Genomic DNA, 18,849 nt, shown 5'->3' on the forward strand with positions numbered 1-18,849 from the left:
GAGCTTTTAAGGCCATTCTTCAAGGTGGGCTGTGGGGGTCAACTACACACTCGTTGGATGACCCCTGTGGGCAGGGTTGGCTCCTGGGGTCATGACCTCAGGTAGCCCTGAGCCTCCCACTTTGTCCCCAGCTCTGCCAAAACCCCCGATTGACCTTGTGGTGACAGAGACGACGGCCACCAGCGTCACCCTGACCTGGGACTCAGGAAACTCAGAGCCTGTATCCTACTATGGCATTCAGTACCGTGCAGCGAGCACGGAGGGTCCGTTCCAGGAGGTGGATGGCGTGGCCACCACTCGCTACAGCATTGGCGGCCTCAGCCCTTTTTCAGAATACGCCTTCCGTGTGCTGGCGGTGAACAGCATCGGGCGAGGGCCCCCCAGTGAGGCAGTGCAGGCACGCACAGGGGAGCAGGCGCCCTCCAGCCCGCCGCGCCGCGTGCAGGCGCGCATGCTGAGCGCCAGCACCATGCTGGTGCAGTGGGAGCCGCCCGAGGAGCCCAACGGCCTGGTGCGGGGCTACCGTGTCTACTACACTCCCGATTCCCGCCGCCCGCTGAGCGCCTGGCACAAGCATAACACGGACGCCGGGCTCCTCACCACCGTGGGCAGCCTGCTGCCCGGCATCACCTACAGTCTGCGTGTGCTGGCCTTCACCGCTGTGGGCGACGGCCCGCCCAGCCCTACCATCCAGGTCAAGACACAGCAGGGAGGTAGGTTTGGGCAGCACTCTGGATGGATAGCTGGGGTGGACAGGGCTGTGGCGACGCCTCCTTCCTCAGGCTGCACCTGGGGACTCTAGGAGGATGGGGGCCCGTATTGCAGAAACACACAGCCACTCGGGTTCCAGGACGAGGGTGTCGGGGTGAGGATCTGCCTTCCCCTGGGTTCCCCTGCTCTCAGGGGCACTGGCGAGGCTGACAGAACCTGGCATGGGGTATTGCAGTGCCTGCCCAGCCTGCAGACTTCCAGGCCGAAGCAGAGTCGGACACCAGGATCCAGCTCTCGTGGCTGCTACCCCCACAGGAGCGGATCATCAAGTATGAGCTGGTATACTGGGCAGCAGAGGACGAAGGCCAGCAGGTGAGCACCTAGCAGGGGCAGGAGAAAGGAAGACGGCTCCTCCTGGTCCCTGAGGGTCTATGGTGGGCTCACCCAGGCAGACCTTTCTGGGTTTCTGTAGTCGTGTGGGTATGGCCCCCAGGGTTCTCCTTGGGGCTCTGTGGCTCACGCAGTCTCTATGGTTCTACAGTCTTTTACTCAGTGCTGGGGACAAAGTCTCTGTGTTTGTCCTTGCATCTCGCAGGCTCTGACTCTCATGACACCAGCAGAGTCCTAAAATTCCCCTGGGGCCACGTGTCCCAGGTGTTGCCATGGCCATGTCGTCTGTGAGGTGCCTGTGCTAAAGGCCGTCCCTTCTGTGGTCCAGGTGGACACATGGCATGGCACTAGCTAGCCCTGGAGCCATGGCGGGTCCAGATGGGTCCAGCTGTAGTCCATGTTGGGGAGCAACCTCTGAGTGACCTTTGAGGTCAGAGCAGTCAATGAATGCTCCCTGTTCTTCTAGCACAAGGCGACCTTCGACCCCACCTCCTCCTACACTCTAGAGGACTTGAAGCCTGACACACTGTACCGCTTCCAGCTGGCTGCCCGCTCCGAGATGGGGGTGGGCGTCTTCACCCCCACTATTGAGGCCCGCACAGCACAGTCCAGTAAGTGTCTCCTGAGGCCACTGCCTGCTACAGCTGGGCTGGGACACAGACACACCCTCCCCTCTACCAGGTGGGTGGTCAGGTGTGCTGGGCCCTGGACTGGCCTCTGGTCTGGGCTCTGGGTCTGGAGAGACCCAGAGAGGGACAGGTAAGTGTCCTCTAGTCTGCGTCTGGATGGCTGCTGCCTTTGCTTCTCCCTGCCAGACTTCTGCCCCACCCCCCCTTACCCCACCCAGGTAAGTTCTGTGTCTGACCCATCTCCTTCCATTACCCACCTCTGTGCTGGTCACACCAGCTAACTGGGCCATCGTCCTCAGTGGTGGGACTGCTCTAAATCCTATGCCCCAGACCTGCTTTGGCAGCCATCTCCCTCCCTGTATCCCTACACCTTATCTTACCGTCACCTGTATTCCCTGCCTCACGCCCCCCACTGTGAGTACCTGTGAACCATGCGATCACCCTGAGCCAACTGCACATGGCACATCTGAGAGAATGAGACCATGTGACTGAGCGTGTCCATGTGCCTGCACTGGGACTTCGTGGCCATCTGTGGCGGGGGGGCTGTCTGTAAACACCTTTGTGGGGTTGTGTGTTACTACTGTATTCCTGTGTGTGAAAGGCTGAAGCTGTGGGCGTGCGTGTGGCCATGACCTGACTGTGCCGCTCCTGCAAGCATGTGTCAGTGAGTCTGTGGGACTGTAAGGCTGTTCTTAGGATTGGGACTCAGTATCCCTGGGTGTCTGATCCATGTGCCTCTCCGTGGGTCTGTGCAGCTCTCCCAATGACCGACTGAGACTACAGCTGACTGTCTAGTCACGTGGCCACCGCTGGCCACTGTCCACAAGGCTCTGTGTGATAACAAGTCTGCAAGTGTGTGGCTGGATTAGATGGTGGCATTAAGATAGCACACGGTGATGACCTTAAGCATGGCAGTGTCTATAAGGCAGTCCACATCGTATTCAACTGCATGTGAATGTGCCAGTGACATCCGGAAGCCACATGTGACCCGATATTCATGCGTTCATTCCACAAGCACCTCTTGCACTCTTGCTGGGCGCCAGGCCCCAGGCATGGTACAGGGCCAGCAGCATGACCCTGACATGGCCTCTGCCCATGGGGATCCTAGTCTAGTGGGGCGGAAAACCATTGAACCTGCAATTATCCAAATGAGTTTTTAATTACATTTGCGTGGAGTGCTGTGAAGGAGACGAACGGTGGGGAGATGACGGGATGGGAACCTTGTCTGAGGGATCGGGGAGGGCTTCCTAGGGTGACACACAGGCCTCAGGCCAGGGGAGTCAGCAGGTTGCCAAGGCCCTGAAGGAGGTAGGTGCTTGGTTGTGGTCCAAGGCAAGCAGCAAGCCAGTGTGGCTGGAGCAGCCATCAGACCACAGGGACAGAGGACTGGCAGGAGGGCTGACCAGCTGCTGCGTATGCATGCACGGGGTTTCTCAGCCGGATCCCGGAGACCAGTGAGGAGGCTGTGCAGCTGTCTAGGCAAAAGATGGCAGCTCAAGTGAGGCGGCGGTGGATCAGAGAGCTGTCCGGGACGCTACTGGCCGGGACTTAGGGCTGAAGGAAAGGGAAGCATCAGGTGAATTCTCTGTTTCTGGCGTATAGACCTGGAAGAAGAAGAGTGGTGGCACTCAAGAAGGTAGAAAATGGGACAGAAGCAGGCACCCAAGCTCAAGTCGCTGTTCACCATCTGAATGGCGACTCTTCCCAGGCTGCCAGAATCCAGGGCCTGGGCCGGAGGCGGAGGACCTTGAGGAGAATGGCTGGAGATGGGAGGAGATTTAAGTGAGGGGGTCTTGCAGGTTGAAAGAAGAGAGTTTCAAGAAGCAGACCAGCTGCTGTAGCTAAGAGATCAGGGCCAGAGGATAGAGGAGGTTGAAACTGCTCTGTCACGTGGCACAGTGGGCTGGGCAGAGAACAGGCTGACAGGCAGCGTGGAGGGCCCAGGCAAGGCAAGAGGGAATATGTTCATGGGATGCCAGCCTGACAGGGCAAGCGCCTTTTTCTGCCTGCCCCAGTGCCTCCTTAGAGAAAGCAGAGAGTTGGATTCATTCAGTGCTTGGTGCGGGCTGGGTTGGAGCATGGAACAAGAAGGAGGCGAGGGAGTTTGGGATATTGGTACGATGGCGGACTTCAGTGTCTCAGCTGAATATTGAGGGTGGTGAGGGTGGTGGGTTGATGGACAGAGGTCTCCAGGAGCTGAAGAGGAGGCCCAGTGCTGGAGGCCTTGAGCAGCTGGGCTGGAACAAGAGGATGCTGGAGGCCACAGCTTGGGAGGGCAGTTCCCAGTAGTGGCATCATCCACGGGAGGAGAGGGTCTTGGAGATGAGGGGCTTTGGGGCAAGTGAGTAGAGGTGGCTGCTGAAGTCACATAGGCAGGGAGTGGTGGCAAGGAAGCCCATCCAGTGCCAGCAGAGTCTGAGTGGGACTAGGGTCTGGAGTTTCAGTGGAACAAGAAAGGCGCAGGCTTGCCTCCTCACCCCCGAGGAGCCCACTGAGTGAGAGCATCTCTGTCAGGCGCTTTTTCTTCACACTACCCCGGGGGCCATTGGCCTTCTTCATGTCTGACCTCCAGTCTCTGTAGTCACCTGCGGCTCAGCACAGACAGTCTGTCCAGGCGGGCATAGACTGAGGCTTCCTTGTACCAGCAGAGCTTTTGGGGCCACTTGTCCTCAGAAGAGAAGAGCTGTGGGCACAGCATCTGGAGAAGTTCTCTGTATGTGGTCGTGTACGTGACCGGGGGTAGGGTAAGGGTGGCACGGACCCCCTGCTTATGTGTGTCGGATGCTGTGTGCGCTTTGGGCGAGACAGCATATGTGTGTGAGGCACTGTGTTAGAGCCCCATATGTGTGAGAGACGCCATATGTACGTGTGGGAGACACCGTGTGTGAGAGAGAGGAGAGAGAGGCGGGGAGCGCACACGCATGCCTGCGGACCAGGAGAGAGGGGTTGGGGGGAGAGGGAGCGCGGAACAGAGGTAGCCAGGCTCTGGCAGCAGTGGCAGTGGCCTCCCTGGGGGACCCTGGAATAGCCATTGCATATTGGGGAATACCCTGCCTGGGTGAGTTTCTTCTCCTCTGTGACTCGTCGCCATGCCTGTGACCCCCCTCCATCTGCCTGCTTCCCCCCATTTGTCTTCCCCAGCCCCCTCCGCCCCTCCCCAGAAGGTGACCTGTGTGAGCACTGGCTCCACCACAGTCCGGGTAAGTTGGGTCCCACCACCAGCCGACAGCCGCAATGGCATTATCACCCAGTACTCGGTGGCCTACGAGGCGGTGGACGGCGAAGACCGCCGGCGGCATGTGGTGAACGGCATCAGCCGAGAGCACTCCAGCTGGGACCTGGTGGGCCTGGAGAAGTGGACGGAGTACCGGGTGTGGGTGCGGGCGCACACAGACGTGGGCCCCGGCCCCGACAGCAGTCCGGTGCTGGTGCGCACCAACGAGGATGGTAGGTAGAGGCACCAAGGGGAAGGGCGGGAAGGGAGGCCTTCCGCCTGGGCACCACCCACCTTGCCCCCCAGGCCCTTTGCCTCTCACAAACCCAGAAGGACTCTTCTTCCTGGTGTAGGTTTAACAGCTGAAACTGAGGAGAGATGTAGCTTATGGGAAGTAGGGATTAGTTTATGTCCAAATCCCAACCTTTGGGGCTGTCCCCAAGGCAGCTGGAACTTTACAGGCTAAGGTGGGTGAAGCAGCCCCACCTCAGATTTGAGAGGTTAAGACTGGGAAGATTGGGGTGAGGCACTCAAAAACAGTCATCGAGACTCCACCTAGGCTGGACGTTGGCATGATATGGAACCCCAGGAAGAGATAGGACAGATTATGCTGACTTTCAGGTAGTCAGAGACCCCTTCCTTCCCCACCAGGTGAGGTAGCCCTGAGCCAGAGGGCTCACAGGCTCTTGGTCTCTCTCCTCTGCCAGGCAGAGGGAGCCCTCCTTGTTCTTCTCCAAGGACAGACAGTTTAAGGAAGCTACATCAGGGCCTTTCCTGGGTAGTGAGGTGACAAAGGCGGGGCCCTGGAGTGTGCTCTGCCCACCTGAGCCAGGACCCCTATGCCAGGCCTGACTTCCTTGTCTCCTGGTCTCTAGTGCCTAGTGGGCCCCCACGGAAAGTAGAGGTGGAGCCGCTAAACTCCACGGCCGTGCACATCTCCTGGAAGCTGCCCGTCCCCAGCAAGCAGCATGGCCAGATCCGCGGCTACCAAGTCACCTATGTGCGGCTGGAGAATGGCGAGCCCCGTGGCCCACCTGTCATCCAGGACGTCATGCTGGCTGAGGCCCAGGTGCGCCCCTGGGAGGCGGGGTGGGTAGGTTGGTGAGACCAGCATACTTGTTTCTTTTTTGGAGCCCAGATTTGCTCCCCTCCCTGGCCTGCGCTCAGAGAGACTGGCACCACGATGTTTTTCTGTGTCGGGCATGGGAGACACTGAAGCCAGGAGGTTAGGGTGAGGTTCCAGCAGCCCTTCCTCCTCTGTCTTGGATCTGCCCAAACTGCCAACCCAGGCCCTGCTGGCTCCATCTGCCCTGGTGACAGTCCCAGCCTGGCAGTCACCTCTGTGGCTCAGGGTACTAGCACTGAGAAGCGCTGTCTCCACAGACCCAGGCCTCTATGGTCACCCCAGGCTTCAGCCCCACTCAGCCCTCCTTTCTGGTTTGCAGGGAGCACCTTTATTGTCACTTTAGGCTGGGTTTTTGAGATATTCCTCCTAGATGGTACTGGGCTAGACAGCCACCCTGCCCGTAGCCAAGGAAAGGGCAGGGAGAACTCTCCTGGGCAGTCTTCTCCCCAAACTTGGCCTTCAGTCATTGCCTTGTTCTGTGAATGGCCAAGCTGGAGTGTTGCTCTCTGCACCTGGCCCCTAGAAGGCTGGCTAAGCCCTTGATGTTCACTCTCAGTGGCTGGACCTGCCAGTCTGACCGCGTCACGTCTCCTCCCCTCTGCACTTCTGTCCCCAGGGGATGGTGATTCTGCCCGTGAGCTGGGGGTGAGGTCCCTGGGGTAACCTCAGCACTGAATTGCTGCTATTCAGATGAAGAACCTGGGGTCCTGGGAGGTGATGTGAATGGTCCAGAATTTCCCAGGAAGTGGGTGGCTGAGCCTGGATAAGAAGCCAAGTCTCTGGATTCCTGGGAAAGGGCTGTAATTACTAACGCGAGTTCCCTCCCAAAGCATTGTGCTGAAGAGTCATAACACTCGGAGTGCTGTGCTCTCAGGGTCTCCCCATCCAGGATCAACATAGGGGAGTACTGAGCCAGCCCTGAAGGAAGGAGCCCACATTCCCTCCAGAACCACGTGGCCCTCTCTGTCCAGCTTTTCACCCTGTCTGGGCTGGGATCAGGGGTGTAAGCATGTGCCCCGTGCTCTGCGTGCTGTGCTTGTGGGTGGACACCCACACAGACAGGCCGTCATGCCTCCTGCTGGACCCAGTCCTCTGAACAAAATTCCTTTTTGCTCCCTTCCTCCCATCAGCCTGCCAGAGTGCTGGTGCCAAGAAAACAAGGGGTCAGAGGAGCTGTGCATGTGCACCCTCCTGCATTCCTAGGGCAGGTCGAGGGCTCCTCCTGGAGCCTCGCTGGACACACCCACCCAGAAACATCCCAGGAATGGGCTCCCTCAGCCCCTCCCATCCTGGGGGCCAGCAGCACAGCTGCAACCGGTGGGGTTCCAGAAAAGCCATTTAGGGTGCCCCTTTCCTGTCCCAAGTGGTTTGAAGCGAGCTAGGCTGCAGGGGGAGGGCCACTGCCCTCAGCCTCAGACATCCCGACATGGCGGTAAACATGAGCCCAGGCCCCAGGGAAGCCAGCTGAGAATGGAGGGCCTGCCCATGTGTTCCCCATGGGACTGGGTTGTTCTGCTCCAAACCAGTAGGAGAGCAGATGGGGCCTGGTCCCCAGCCTGGCCGCAGGGCCCAGCTGTCCCCTGAGCATCCTGTCAGGGACAACACAGCCTGTCCTTCACCGAACAGCACCATCTGCTAGAACTATGGGGTGCGTACCCCGCTACAAGTGTGTAGCTCTGTGTGTATATATATCTTCATCGGAGGTTTGTCTCAGTTTCTCATGGTCTCTGACTGCACCTCCCTATGTTTTCCTGTCCCTTTCTCATGGTTTCTTTTCTTCTTCCTCTGTTTCTGTCTCTCCTTCTCACTGACTCTTTTTGTGTCTCATTCTCTTCTCTCTTTCCTTCTGATCACCTCCAGTCCTTTGCCTCCGTTTTGCTCCATCCACTTTGTCTTTTCTTTCTCTTTCACCGTCTCCGACACAGAAGAGGTGCCCTGTGAAGACCTCCCTGCCTGGACCCAGCTTAGACAGTACAGAGCCCCACCAAGCCAGGGAACCTAGAGCAGCACCTAGCCCAGAAAGTGGTCATGGCTGGTAGGGGCCTGCTAATGGCCTCCCCGCCTTATCCAGTCCCACTCTCTTAAAGGGCTTTCCAACAGAGCTTTCCAGAACAGGAGGAACTGGGCCCATTGGACAAAGGCCAGAGCAGTGCTATGAGAGTGCTTGGGCTGGAGGACCCCATGGTTACCTCTCTTCTTGGAGATGTCATGGACCATATTTCTATGCTGTACACCTGCCAACCCGCAGTTCTCCACAGTGCCACAGAAGACATATCACTACCCCCATCTGTCCAGCTATATGCTCTGTGGCTTAAGAATGTATGAAGAAACAGCAACGTTGCCAATCCTAAAACACGCCTCCTACATTGATAAGATCTCTGGCGTCAGGAACAGGGGTCTGAGTGCTTCCCCTGTGTCTGTGGGGCAGGGCCCAGGCTCTGAGTTTGGCATTGACACTTCTGTCTTGCTGGCCAGCCAGCCACACCACACCGCCTCACATCTACCCCACAGCCATGGCACAGCTCTTACTGTCCCCAGGACACTCTTCCTGCCTAGGATAACTGTAAAATCTGTTGTTCCAACTGGGATGCTTTTGAGAGGGAAAGACACAATAATCATACCACAGCAACAAGCATAGGCCAGGACTGTCTTCGGCAAACCGGGATATACCGTCATCCTCCCTTGCTCGCCCCATGATGTCTTCTCTCCCCTCTGCCTGAGCTGTTGAGCTCATCCCCCATATCTAGCAGCCTGGCCCTCAGAGCACCTCCCAGTCGCACTCTCTGATCTCAGTGGCCCAGACCCTTCCCTCCTCATCCCTGGCACATAGTTGGGCTCGTGAGGCAGGGGCCGAGATCTTCGGGTGGGGAGTGCTCCTGGGGTGCTGCCCTCATGGGCACTTCAGAGGCCTACGTCCTCCATCTGCCCTCCCCGGGCCAGGCTCTCTCCAGGCCAGAGTCTTTCACATCCTGTCTCCCTTTCTCTCCCTCTCCCGCGGTCAGTGGCGGCCAGAGGAGTCCGAGGACTATGTAAGTAACAGGTGTGCGAGCACGGGCAAGACCTGGGTCAGGTGGGCTTGTGGGCCTCTCCTCCTCCCCTGCCTTTCCTTCCAGCCTGAGCCATAAGATCTACAGGGCACCAGCCACATCCAGAGAAAATAGGCATTTAGATGGGAGCACCGAGCTAAGCAGCAATTGGCATTTCCTGTAATCCTTACTTCTCGCCTGTTGAGCAGCAATTTCAGGCCAATGTTCATGATCGACCAGGGCCTGGCCCCTGCTCTGGCCAGATGGGAATGGAGTTAAATTTGATCCTGATTGCTAGGCTTTATTGATCCCTGGAGTAAAAAAAAAAAAAAAAAATCACCTGTTCTGGGCACAGGCTGGGAGGAGAGTCTGGCGAGCTGGTTCCGGCGTTGGTGCATTCTGGAGCCCCAGCCCTGGGATACCTTCTGTCCGGGGCAGGAGGGGCCCTGAGTGGGAGTTGGTGGTGGCTACAGTGGCCCTCCTGAGGCTCAGAGCTGGAAGGATACCAGGGCTGGTGGTGACAGCTCTGTTCCCACTGCACGGTGGTTCCTTCTTCCCTCTGGGTGATATGATTTGGCTTCCCATGGTGTTTCTCAGCATGTCCAAAAATAATCCCCTGTCAGGACATGGGCACATGGGCAGGGCCAGCCAAGGCAGGGGACGCCGCCTTGACTGACTTCTTAGGCATCACCAGGCTGATGGGGAAGTACATTCCCCTGGGTTGGGGTTCCCTGTCCTTGCCTCTCCTTCCTGTCTCAAGAGGTATCGCAGGGCGTAAGGTGTTCGCAGAGCCAGTGCCTCAGCAGGGGTTGGATGGGGTCCTGACTTGGTCTTTCAGGGTAGTACCTTGGCACAGTCCTCTACCTAGCTTTATGGGTATGCATTCGTATCTACAGGTGGCCTTCTACCTGCTTATGCAGGAAGAGCTGTAGGCTGCATGCGTGCATGCCATGAACCATTCAAGATGCTACATGCATGCAAGGCCCTCATGTCATGTGTGCATAGACTTCATAAAGTATCATTCACAGTACAATGGAGTGAAAGAACAGTGTGGCCCTTTGTTCTTGTCTGAAAGAAAGAATGAGCTGTCTATCCCAGGCGAACTGCTGCTGGGATGGGTGGGGTCCTCCTGGGCACATACCCCACCTGCCTGTCCTGCCTCCAGCAGAGGCCAGCATTGCACAGCAGCCCCTCCCAGGACCTCTGGCGCTGTGTGCTCTGGGGACTTCCCACCAACTAGGATCCTGTGGTGGCTGGTCTGGTCTGGCCTCTCCTTGCTCTCCTGTGATAGGAATGGGCCCCTCTTCCTCCCTTAGGAAACCACCATCAGCGGCCTGACCCCAGAGACCACCTACTCCGTCACGGTCGCCGCCTACACCACCAAAGGAGATGGTGCCCGAAGCAAACCCAAAATTGTCACGACAACAGGGGCAGGTGAGTAAGGGGTCGGGGACAGAGCCGAGGGAGGAGCAGCGAGGAGGGCAGTGTCAGAACTAGTGCCTGGTTGTTCAGTCCCAGGCCGGCCCACCATGATGGTCAGCACCACAGCCATGAACACCGCCCTGCTCCAGTGGCACCCACCCAAGGAGCTTCCTGGTGAGCTGCTGGGCTACCGGCTACAGTACCACCGGGCCGATGAGATAAGACCCAATACCATAGATTTTGGCAAGGATGACCAGCACTTCACTGTCACCGGCCTACACAAAGGAGCTACCTACATCTTCCGGCTTGCTGCCAAGAACCGAGCTGGCCTAGGTGAGGAGTTCAGGAAGGAGATCACGACCCCTGAGGACATGCCCAGCGGCTTCCCCCAAAACCTGCGTGTGATAGGACTGACTACCTCCACCATGGAACTGACCTGGGACCCACCAGTGCTAGCAGAGAGGAATGGGCGCATCACCAACTACACCGTGGTATACCGTGACATCAACAGCCAGCAGGAGATGCAGAACACCACTGCCGACACCCTCCTCACTCTCTCCGGCCTCAAGCCGGACACTACTTATGATATCAAGGTCCGTGCACGTACCAGCAAAGGCGCCGGCCCGCTCAGCCCCAGTATCCAGTCCCGGACCATGCCCATGGAGCAAGGTGTGTGCTGCAGGCATGTGGCTGCACCTGGGGAACTCTGCTGTCCTTGACCCACTGACTTCTGGCGACTGATCCACCAGCTGCTTCTGTGTGACTCTCTAGTCTCATGACTTTGACCACTAACCTCTCGTGAATGGGTGCCACATTCTCGGTGTGTGACCCCTGATCTCTGCTGTCTTGACCTATTAACCTCTGCTATGTGATTCCAGTCTCTTGTGTGACCTTGACCCACTGATCTCTTTTGACTGTATCACATTCTTGGGTGTGTGACACTAATCTCTTGGGGCCGTGACCCACTGACCTCTAATGAACATGCTCCACCATGCTCTGGTGTGCGGCCACATGCTTCTCATGACTGAATCCCACTAACCTGGAGTCACTGTGACCTGGTGTCTGTGAGCTCCAGCTATGATCCCTGCACTTGTGGAGATCCCGACTGTGGGTGCTGTGGCATCTGCCGCCTGGGTGCTTGCTATGTAAAAGAGCTGGGGCTGGGAGCCGAACCATGTGATTTGAAGCCTGGTTCTCTGCAACTATTCCTCACCCCTGTGCCCCCACAAGCATCTCTTCCTGGCGGGAACCCTTCGGGCCCATTCAGTCCACCCCGGTTAACACAGCCAGCCAGCACTGACTCCCTCCTTATGTTCCACAGTGTTTGCCAAGAACTTCCGGGTGGCAGCCGCAATGAAGACGTCTGTGCTGCTCAGCTGGGAGGTTCCCGACTCTTACAAATCGGCTATACCCTTCAAGGTGGGTGAGGGCCACGGCCAGCCCAGCCCATACACAGCCATTCCAGTCCCACTGTGGGCGTTTGTGTGTGTTTGTGACTCAGGATCCTGGTTAGGTGTGCACGTGAGCTCCTACAGGCCCACGATGGGCCGCCTCAACTCATGAGCTGCCTGCCCTCTTCCCCACAGATTCTGTACAACGGTCAGAATGTGGAGGTGGACGGGCACTCGATGCGGAAGCTGATTGCAGACCTGCAGCCAAACACAGAGTACTCATTTGTGCTGATGAATCGTGGCAGCAGCGCTGGGGGCCTGCAGCACCTCGTGTCCATCCGCACAGCCCCCGACCTCCTGCCACACAAGCCGCTGCCTGCTTCTGCCTATGTAGAGAACGGCCGCTTCACCCTCTCCATGCCCCACGTGCAGAACACCTCGCTCATCAGGTGTGCAGATGAGGCCTTGCGGGGGAGGGCAGGCCTGCAGCCACCAGCACCGGTGGTGACAGTCCTCATTCCTGCTCTGCTCGCCCAGGTGGTTCTACATCGTGGTGGTGCCCATTGACCGTGAGGGCGGGAGCATGCTGACACCAAGGTGGAACACACCCGAGGACCTGGAGCTGGATGAGGTGCAGGGATGGGCCAGGGTGGCATCTATGACAGCCCTTTGGCAATGGTTGGCTGTGGCCCCAGTGGCTCCTCCAATTGGAATCACCCTCTAGTTGTTCTGGTTGGCGGCCAGCCCCTTCCCAGGGGAGAGGGACTCTGAGGTGGTCCCCAGGAGTTTGAGAGAATTCCTAAAGGCTTACAGAGGATCCTCTGGAGGGATTTGCCCAGGGTCTCTGGGGAGAGAGGAAGCAGAGACATCTCTGCAGGTCTCTAAAACCTCGAGTCCTATAGACTTTAGAGGGTCCCAAGGGTCTAGAGGCCAGTGTGGGGCGAGAGGGGAGCCCCCAGGACGTTTGGAATCCTTTTCTCTTGCAGTGGTGTGGAACCAGCTTATTCTAGTTAGGCAGAAAAGCAGGGGTTACCCAGAAAATGTCATCTTACTGGGTTGGTGGGAAAAAGTGACATTGTCACATCTGCTGTCCAGCATTTTTCTGAGGCAGTGGATGGGCTCGGGCCCTTTACACAGAAGGTGAGCCATGTCTCAGCCCAGGTGGCTGATATCCCAGGCCACAGGCCCAGGGGCATGTGTTCCAAGATCCGGTGTTACTCTGTGCTCTGTTCTGTCAGCTCCTGGAGGCCATTGAACAGGGCGGCGGGGAGAGGCGGCGGCGGCGGCAGACAGAGCGGCTAAAGCCATACGTGGCTGCTCAGGTGGATGTGCTCCCTGAGACCTTTACCCTTGGGGACAAGAAGAGCTACCGGGGCTTCTACAACCGGCCCCTGTCCCCGGACCTGAGCTACCAGTGCTTTGTGCTCGCCTCTCTGAAGGAGCCTGTGGACCAGGTCTGCCTGAGTACCCTGGGCCCTCTGTACCCCAAGACCCTAAGCCTGACCCAAGACCAGGTTAGGCTCAGACACTCGTTGAGATCCCAGGCCTGGGGCAGCCCTTGAGACCCCAGACCTGCACAAGAGATCTCAAGACACCAGCCCTGAGGACTCAGAAGGTCAGACTTAATCTATCCTTGGGACCTAGTCAGCTGACCAGCCAGCCCAGCGTAGCCCAGCCCCAGAGCCCTTGCTTTAGGTTTGGTGGGCAGAGGGTGGGAGGTCTCACACTGAGCTCACCTGCCATGCTGTTCCTCCACTGGGCCACAGAAGCGCTATGCCTCCAGCCCCTACTCTGATGAGATCGTGGTCCAGGTGGCACCAGCCCAGCAGCAGGAGGAGCCTGAGATGCTGTGGGTGACAGGCCCGGTCCTGGCAGTCATCCTCATCATCCTCATTGTCATCGCCATCCTCCTGTTCAAGAGGTGAGTGCTGTGCTCAGTACTCCAGGGGATGGCCTCCTGTCCCTGGACTCTCAGGCCATCATCCCTAGGCGTGGTTCATTTGGGCACAGAGGAGCCTGCACCAGCCTGTACACCAGGTCTGGGCTCGGTGGGAAGCCAGGAGGAGCAGAAGCAGTGTGTGTGCACATGTGTGTTTGTTACCCAGATGTGATAAGCTGAGTCTTCACAGAGAGCTGGTTCCCATGTATCCATGGGCGTGTCTGTCCATCTGTCTCTGTTTCAGTGGATGTGAGCATGTCCCTCTCTCAGCTTCAAGATACTGCCCTCTGCTGGTCTCCTACCTTCAACACTTCCTCTGCCACCATTGCTAGATGACTCCCTAGCCTGGTTCCTGGTTAGACCTAGGGAGGTCCAGACCCAGCTGCAGGCTCACATGCCCACGGACGTTTACTTAGCAGACATTTATTGAGTGCCTGCTGTGATGGCAGCATCCACTGCTGTCCCAGACCCAGTGTCTGGGACCTTCCCCAGAACCCTCCTCCCATCCCTGTAGTTACCAACCAAAGCTGGTGTCACCCTTAACCTTCCTCTTCCCTCTTGCTCCCGTGAGTCCTATCCTGGATATCACTGGGTCTGCTCCTCCTCCCTGTCCTGGTGGGCTCCCCACAAGATAATGTATGTGTAGGTGGTTGAGGACCTGGCACACAGCGTGCCTCAGTCCTCCCTCTCAGAGTGCCCCGTTCCTATCCATCCACCTTGCAGCCTGAAAGGTATTACCGAGGATTTAACTTCGTCATCTCAATTTAAAATTTTCTAGTGGCTCCCAAGATAAAGCCTCGCCTCTGCAGCCTGACAGTTAAACACCTGTACAGTTGGCCCCTGTACTCCCAACATCGTCACACCGAGCTATTTCCCCGCCAGCTTGGGTTATGCCCTCTCTACTCTGCAGCTTTCCCACTCCCTGCCCACCTGGCAACTTCCATCTTACCCTTTCAGGCCTCTCTTCCAGGTTCTGGGGCCCATGAGGCTCTCCCAGGCCCCCCGCTTGGTTCCCACACTGTCCCTCATCTGCCCTAGTGATGCTTCATTGGGTACATCACTGAGCCTGCATTAACAGCACCCAGGACAAGGCTGAGCCCACAAGACACATCAGTGAACGCTTGTCAATGAACATATGTTGGTTTGTGTGTCTGAACATGTCTCCATGTATGAGTTCCTACACTCCGTGCCCCATCTCTCCCCTGCCCCTAACCCCTGATCTCTGACCCCTAACCTGGACCCAGTGCCTCCTTTCTAAAGAGTTGGCTCCCCCCTCCCAGGGTGAATAGGACAGACTTTCCTGGTCCAGGGCATGGAGACCTGTGAGTGGGGACCTGAGTGTCCTCCACACCCACTCATGCTCCTTCCCACTCCCATCTGGGTCTCGGCAGTCCCCCCCACCCCGTGAATGCCATGTGGGTGCCATAGGTCCCATAGCGCCCCCCATGTCATGAGAGGGCCTGAGTGCTTGGCGGAAACAGTGACCATTCCTTTCTTCTGTCCTTGCCTGTCTCTCGGGACCTAGTAAACAAGAAAGGTAGGAGTCGTTCCTTCTCTCTTCACACGCCTCCCCTTTCACTTCTTAATCCCTGTGTATATTTTGGGCCCAGCAGGGAGGGGCAGTGCTTTGAGTGGAAGCCTCCTGGCTTGTGGCTATCTAGTCAGCTCAGCAGGCTCTGGGCAGGCTCCGTCACCCTCTCCATTTGAACCCTGCACAGGGCATGCCCATCAGGGCGCAGGCGTAGTGCTGTCTTCCGGTGCTTCCCCTGCTTGCACAGACTGGCTCTTGGCTCACCAGAGCCTTCCACCGGACTTCTTGTTCTCTGAGTTACCTAAGTGCTGTAGCAGATAGAGTCTTGCATATGTGCCAAGAGCACTGCCTACAGGGCAGTGGGAAGTGTGTACTGCTACACACTCAAGCACACTCACAGAAGTTCTTTCTCCCCAAACATACCTGTGTCCACTGAGCAGAAGCAACCCTGGATGCTTATCAGCAGCTAGACCTCGTAGTCTGTGTCTGACCCTGTCCTTGTAGTCAGGGGAGCTGAGGCCAGCAAAGGAGGACTCTGCCTGGCTAGGATGATGCCTCCCCTGTCCCGCTGCTGCTGCTCTGGGCATTTACCCTAATACTGAGGGCCGGACAGCTGGGGCCCAGCGCTCTGTGGTGTTCGCGTATCTTATGTGTCGTTTGCATGTTTATTCCTGGTGGCTCCTGCTGTCTCAGCTGTGGCATCCTTGGGGACAGCAGCCACTGCCTAGCAGTAGTGACCTGCCTTCTATCAGAAGGAGCCACCAGCCTTCGCGACCCCTTCTCCCTTGCTGTCCACTCCCTCCTCTTGCTGTCTCCCCACCCCACCCTGTGTTTTCCATGTTAAAGCTGCTCTGCCGCTGGCTCCCCTGCACTCAGAGACCCCAGGAGGGGGCAGGTTCGGGGGAGGGGACAGAGCCATAAACATGGGCTCCATGGCAGCCAGCCACACCATGCATCTCTGTCCTCTGCCGGGACCTCAGGTTCTCATCATTTGCCTTTCTGCCTCCTCAGGAAAAGGACACACTCCCCATCATCCAAGGACGAGCAGTCAATTGGGCTGAAGGACTCTCTGCTGGCCCACTCCTCTGACCCTGTGGAGATGCGGAGGCTCAACTACCAGACCCCAGGTAAGGCAGCTCCCTCAGCCGGTCTTCCCAGCCCAGGCCTGCAGGCCCCTGGGGTCTCTGTGGAGGGACCCTGGCCTTGTGCCCCTTTTCCTTTTTTATGCCCTTCTTCCTGTATCATCCATTTGGTTGAAGTGACTGAGGAACCCCTATTTCCAACAGCTGGACAGGCGCCCCAGGGCCCAGGAGCCTCTCAGGGGAAGCCCAGGTGCTTAGGCTTTGCCTCATCTTTGGTCTAGGCCTCTTCCAAATACGGGCTAAAGATCCTAGCCACAGGGTGTCAGTACCTGCCCTCTGGCCCCTGCACCTGAAAAAGGGATGGTTGATGGGAAATGCCCTATCAGACACTTGTGGCGGGGTGGTGTGCCCTCATTCTGTCCCTCCTGGAGGCTGGCCCCAGCTTCACCGTGAGAGCTCAGAGGCCCTGCACAGGGCATGGTGTCTGCCCTTCCTTCCCCAGCCACTCTCACGCGGCTCCCTAGCTATTCCTTCTACCACAAGTGTCACTCCTTCCCCCATGCTCCAACAGACATAGCTCAGACCTCTCCCCTCAGTGACACATCTTGGACTTCCCAGGCCTCCCAAACAGGCTTGCGGGGGTTCTCTCCTCAGCTCCCAGAAACTCTCTGCTTCTTCCATCATGACATTTCTCACCCTGGGCTGGGATTGCCTTGATGACAATCTGAACTCTGGAACCAGGAACTGTGTCTTAGTCATCTGTCATCCCTGGTATTGTACACACAATGGGTTCTGACTGAATGCCCGTGAAACAGATACACAGACAGCTAAATGAATGAGTGAACTAACACACACATGCACACGCAGGGTTTGTGTATATATGAGCTAATTATTATTGCATATTAAATTACCCCAAAACTTAATGGCTTAAAACGATAATTATGTATTATCTCTCACAGTTTTTGTGAGTCAGAAATTCAGACAGGAGCACAGCAGGCACAGCTTGTCTCTATTCTAGAATACCTAGACCCTCAGCTGGAAGACTCACAGTCTGGGCCAGGAGAGGATGGGAAGCGAGTGAGGTCTATGCCAGGGAACGTGTTGCCGGAGTTCTCGGCCCGTTTCCTCGGCCATAAGATGAAAGTGATTAGAGCAGGGTCATGACAGAGGGTGTGGGGAGGGTTGCTGAGCAGCCTGAGGGCCCAGGGGACAGACCCCGAATCCCTGTGGCTGCAGGAGCCAGAAGGAAATGGCAGAGATGTAAGAGGAAAAGTGGGCATGAAGGAGGAGGAGATCCGCAATGGTGTTAAAGGCCAAGTGCAGCAAGGCAGGGGCCGCAAAGACCATAGCCCAGGTCAGGCAGTGGGAAGGAGCACAGTGAGCATCACCAAAAATGTGGACATCAAGGAACTGAGGCTGCTGCCGGGGACAGGCACCCCTGTGGACGTGGGCAGTGTCGGGGAGACCAGGCACACAGAAGGGCGCAGGTAATGATAGGAGCAGCGGGGACGGCAGCAGTCACCATAGCCTAGGGTTTCCTTCGTGTTGTTTCAGTTCAGTAAACACTCTTTTTTTTTTTCTTATTGTTTAATTTTCATTCTGAATATTTTTCAATCCCACAGAAAAGCTTTAAGAGTAATCGGTCACCATCCCCCTGTTCTTGTGTGGGCTGCCCCTTCATTTCTTGCCATACGTGCCACATCTCTGTGTAAAAGCACACTTCCCTTCTGCCAAACCACCTGAAAATAGCCGAGGTCAAATTTTGATACCAGAGAGACTGAGGGTTGGTTTGACCCTAGAATATAATCGTGAAAAGAGTTCCACCCACCCCACACCACCACCACCAAGGCCACCCAGGCCCCTGGGAGCTGGGAGAGCTCAGCTCTGGGTGGGAGATCTGTCTGTGTGTCTTGGGAGGCCCCTCCCTGCCCCCGGTCCTCCTCCCGCCTGCCCCTCCCACACCCTCTCAGCCCCTTCACCGCCTCACCACCCCTCTGCCGCGTCCCACCAGAGACGGTTAACGGGCTTGCTTCTCTTGCCCCGATATTTTTTGTTTTTTTCTCTGCAGGTTCCAGTGTCCCCAGTTGCCCGAATATCTCAAGTTAGTTTTCCAAGTTCCCGTGTTTGGGGCCTACTCTGGCTTTTGTGTGTTTCCTCTACTTTTCTCAGCCTATTGCCTCCCTTCTTCTTTGAATTCTTCTCTCTCTCTTCATTTCTTTCTTCTCCTCTCCCGCCGTCTCCTCGTCTCTTTCCTTCTCCATCCTTCTTCTCCCTACCTTGCCTCCTCCAGTTTTGTTGCCCCCACCCTCACCAGCCCTGTGACCTCCTCTCCACCTCTCTTGCCTCAGGCCTTAATCTGACATCTTTCTGGGTGCCTCTCTTGTCTCC

At 57.1% G+C, this 18,849-nt stretch overlaps 1 protein-coding gene across 8 annotated transcripts in view; it reads left to right on the forward strand.

Annotated features, from left to right (window-relative positions):
- The window catches only part of PTPRF (protein tyrosine phosphatase receptor type F), an 82,402-nt gene that overhangs the window by 54,336 nt on the left and 9,217 nt on the right, over nucleotides 1-18,849 (forward strand). For 2 of the 8 annotated variants that reach the window (XM_016123708.2, XM_036232835.1), the window contains exons 9-23: nucleotides 132-713; nucleotides 947-1,083; nucleotides 1,568-1,712; nucleotides 4,872-5,177; nucleotides 5,820-6,013; nucleotides 9,073-9,099; nucleotides 10,413-10,530; nucleotides 10,609-11,187; nucleotides 11,840-11,937; nucleotides 12,105-12,358; nucleotides 12,447-12,540; nucleotides 13,148-13,363; nucleotides 13,676-13,830; nucleotides 16,391-16,506; nucleotides 18,530-18,562. In XM_016123708.2, coding sequence (XP_015979194.2) covers nucleotides 132-713; nucleotides 947-1,083; nucleotides 1,568-1,712; nucleotides 4,872-5,177; nucleotides 5,820-6,013; nucleotides 9,073-9,099; nucleotides 10,413-10,530; nucleotides 10,609-11,187; nucleotides 11,840-11,937; nucleotides 12,105-12,358; nucleotides 12,447-12,540; nucleotides 13,148-13,363; nucleotides 13,676-13,830; nucleotides 16,391-16,506; nucleotides 18,530-18,562 — 3,054 coding nt within the window. The remainder of the gene's footprint in view (nucleotides 1-131; nucleotides 714-946; nucleotides 1,084-1,567; nucleotides 1,713-4,871; nucleotides 5,178-5,819; nucleotides 6,014-9,072; nucleotides 9,100-10,412; nucleotides 10,531-10,608; nucleotides 11,188-11,839; nucleotides 11,938-12,104; nucleotides 12,359-12,446; nucleotides 12,541-13,147; nucleotides 13,364-13,675; nucleotides 13,831-16,390; nucleotides 16,507-18,529; nucleotides 18,563-18,849) is intronic. The other 6 variants (XM_016123711.2, XM_016123709.2, XM_016123713.2 and 3 more) reach the window with 6 other exon arrangements.

Source organism: Rousettus aegyptiacus, unplaced genomic scaffold, assembly GCF_014176215.1.
Source record: "Rousettus aegyptiacus isolate mRouAeg1 unplaced genomic scaffold, mRouAeg1.p scaffold_m13_p_1, whole genome shotgun sequence".
In the NCBI taxonomy this organism is placed as follows: Eukaryota; Metazoa; Chordata; class Mammalia; order Chiroptera; family Pteropodidae; genus Rousettus; species Rousettus aegyptiacus.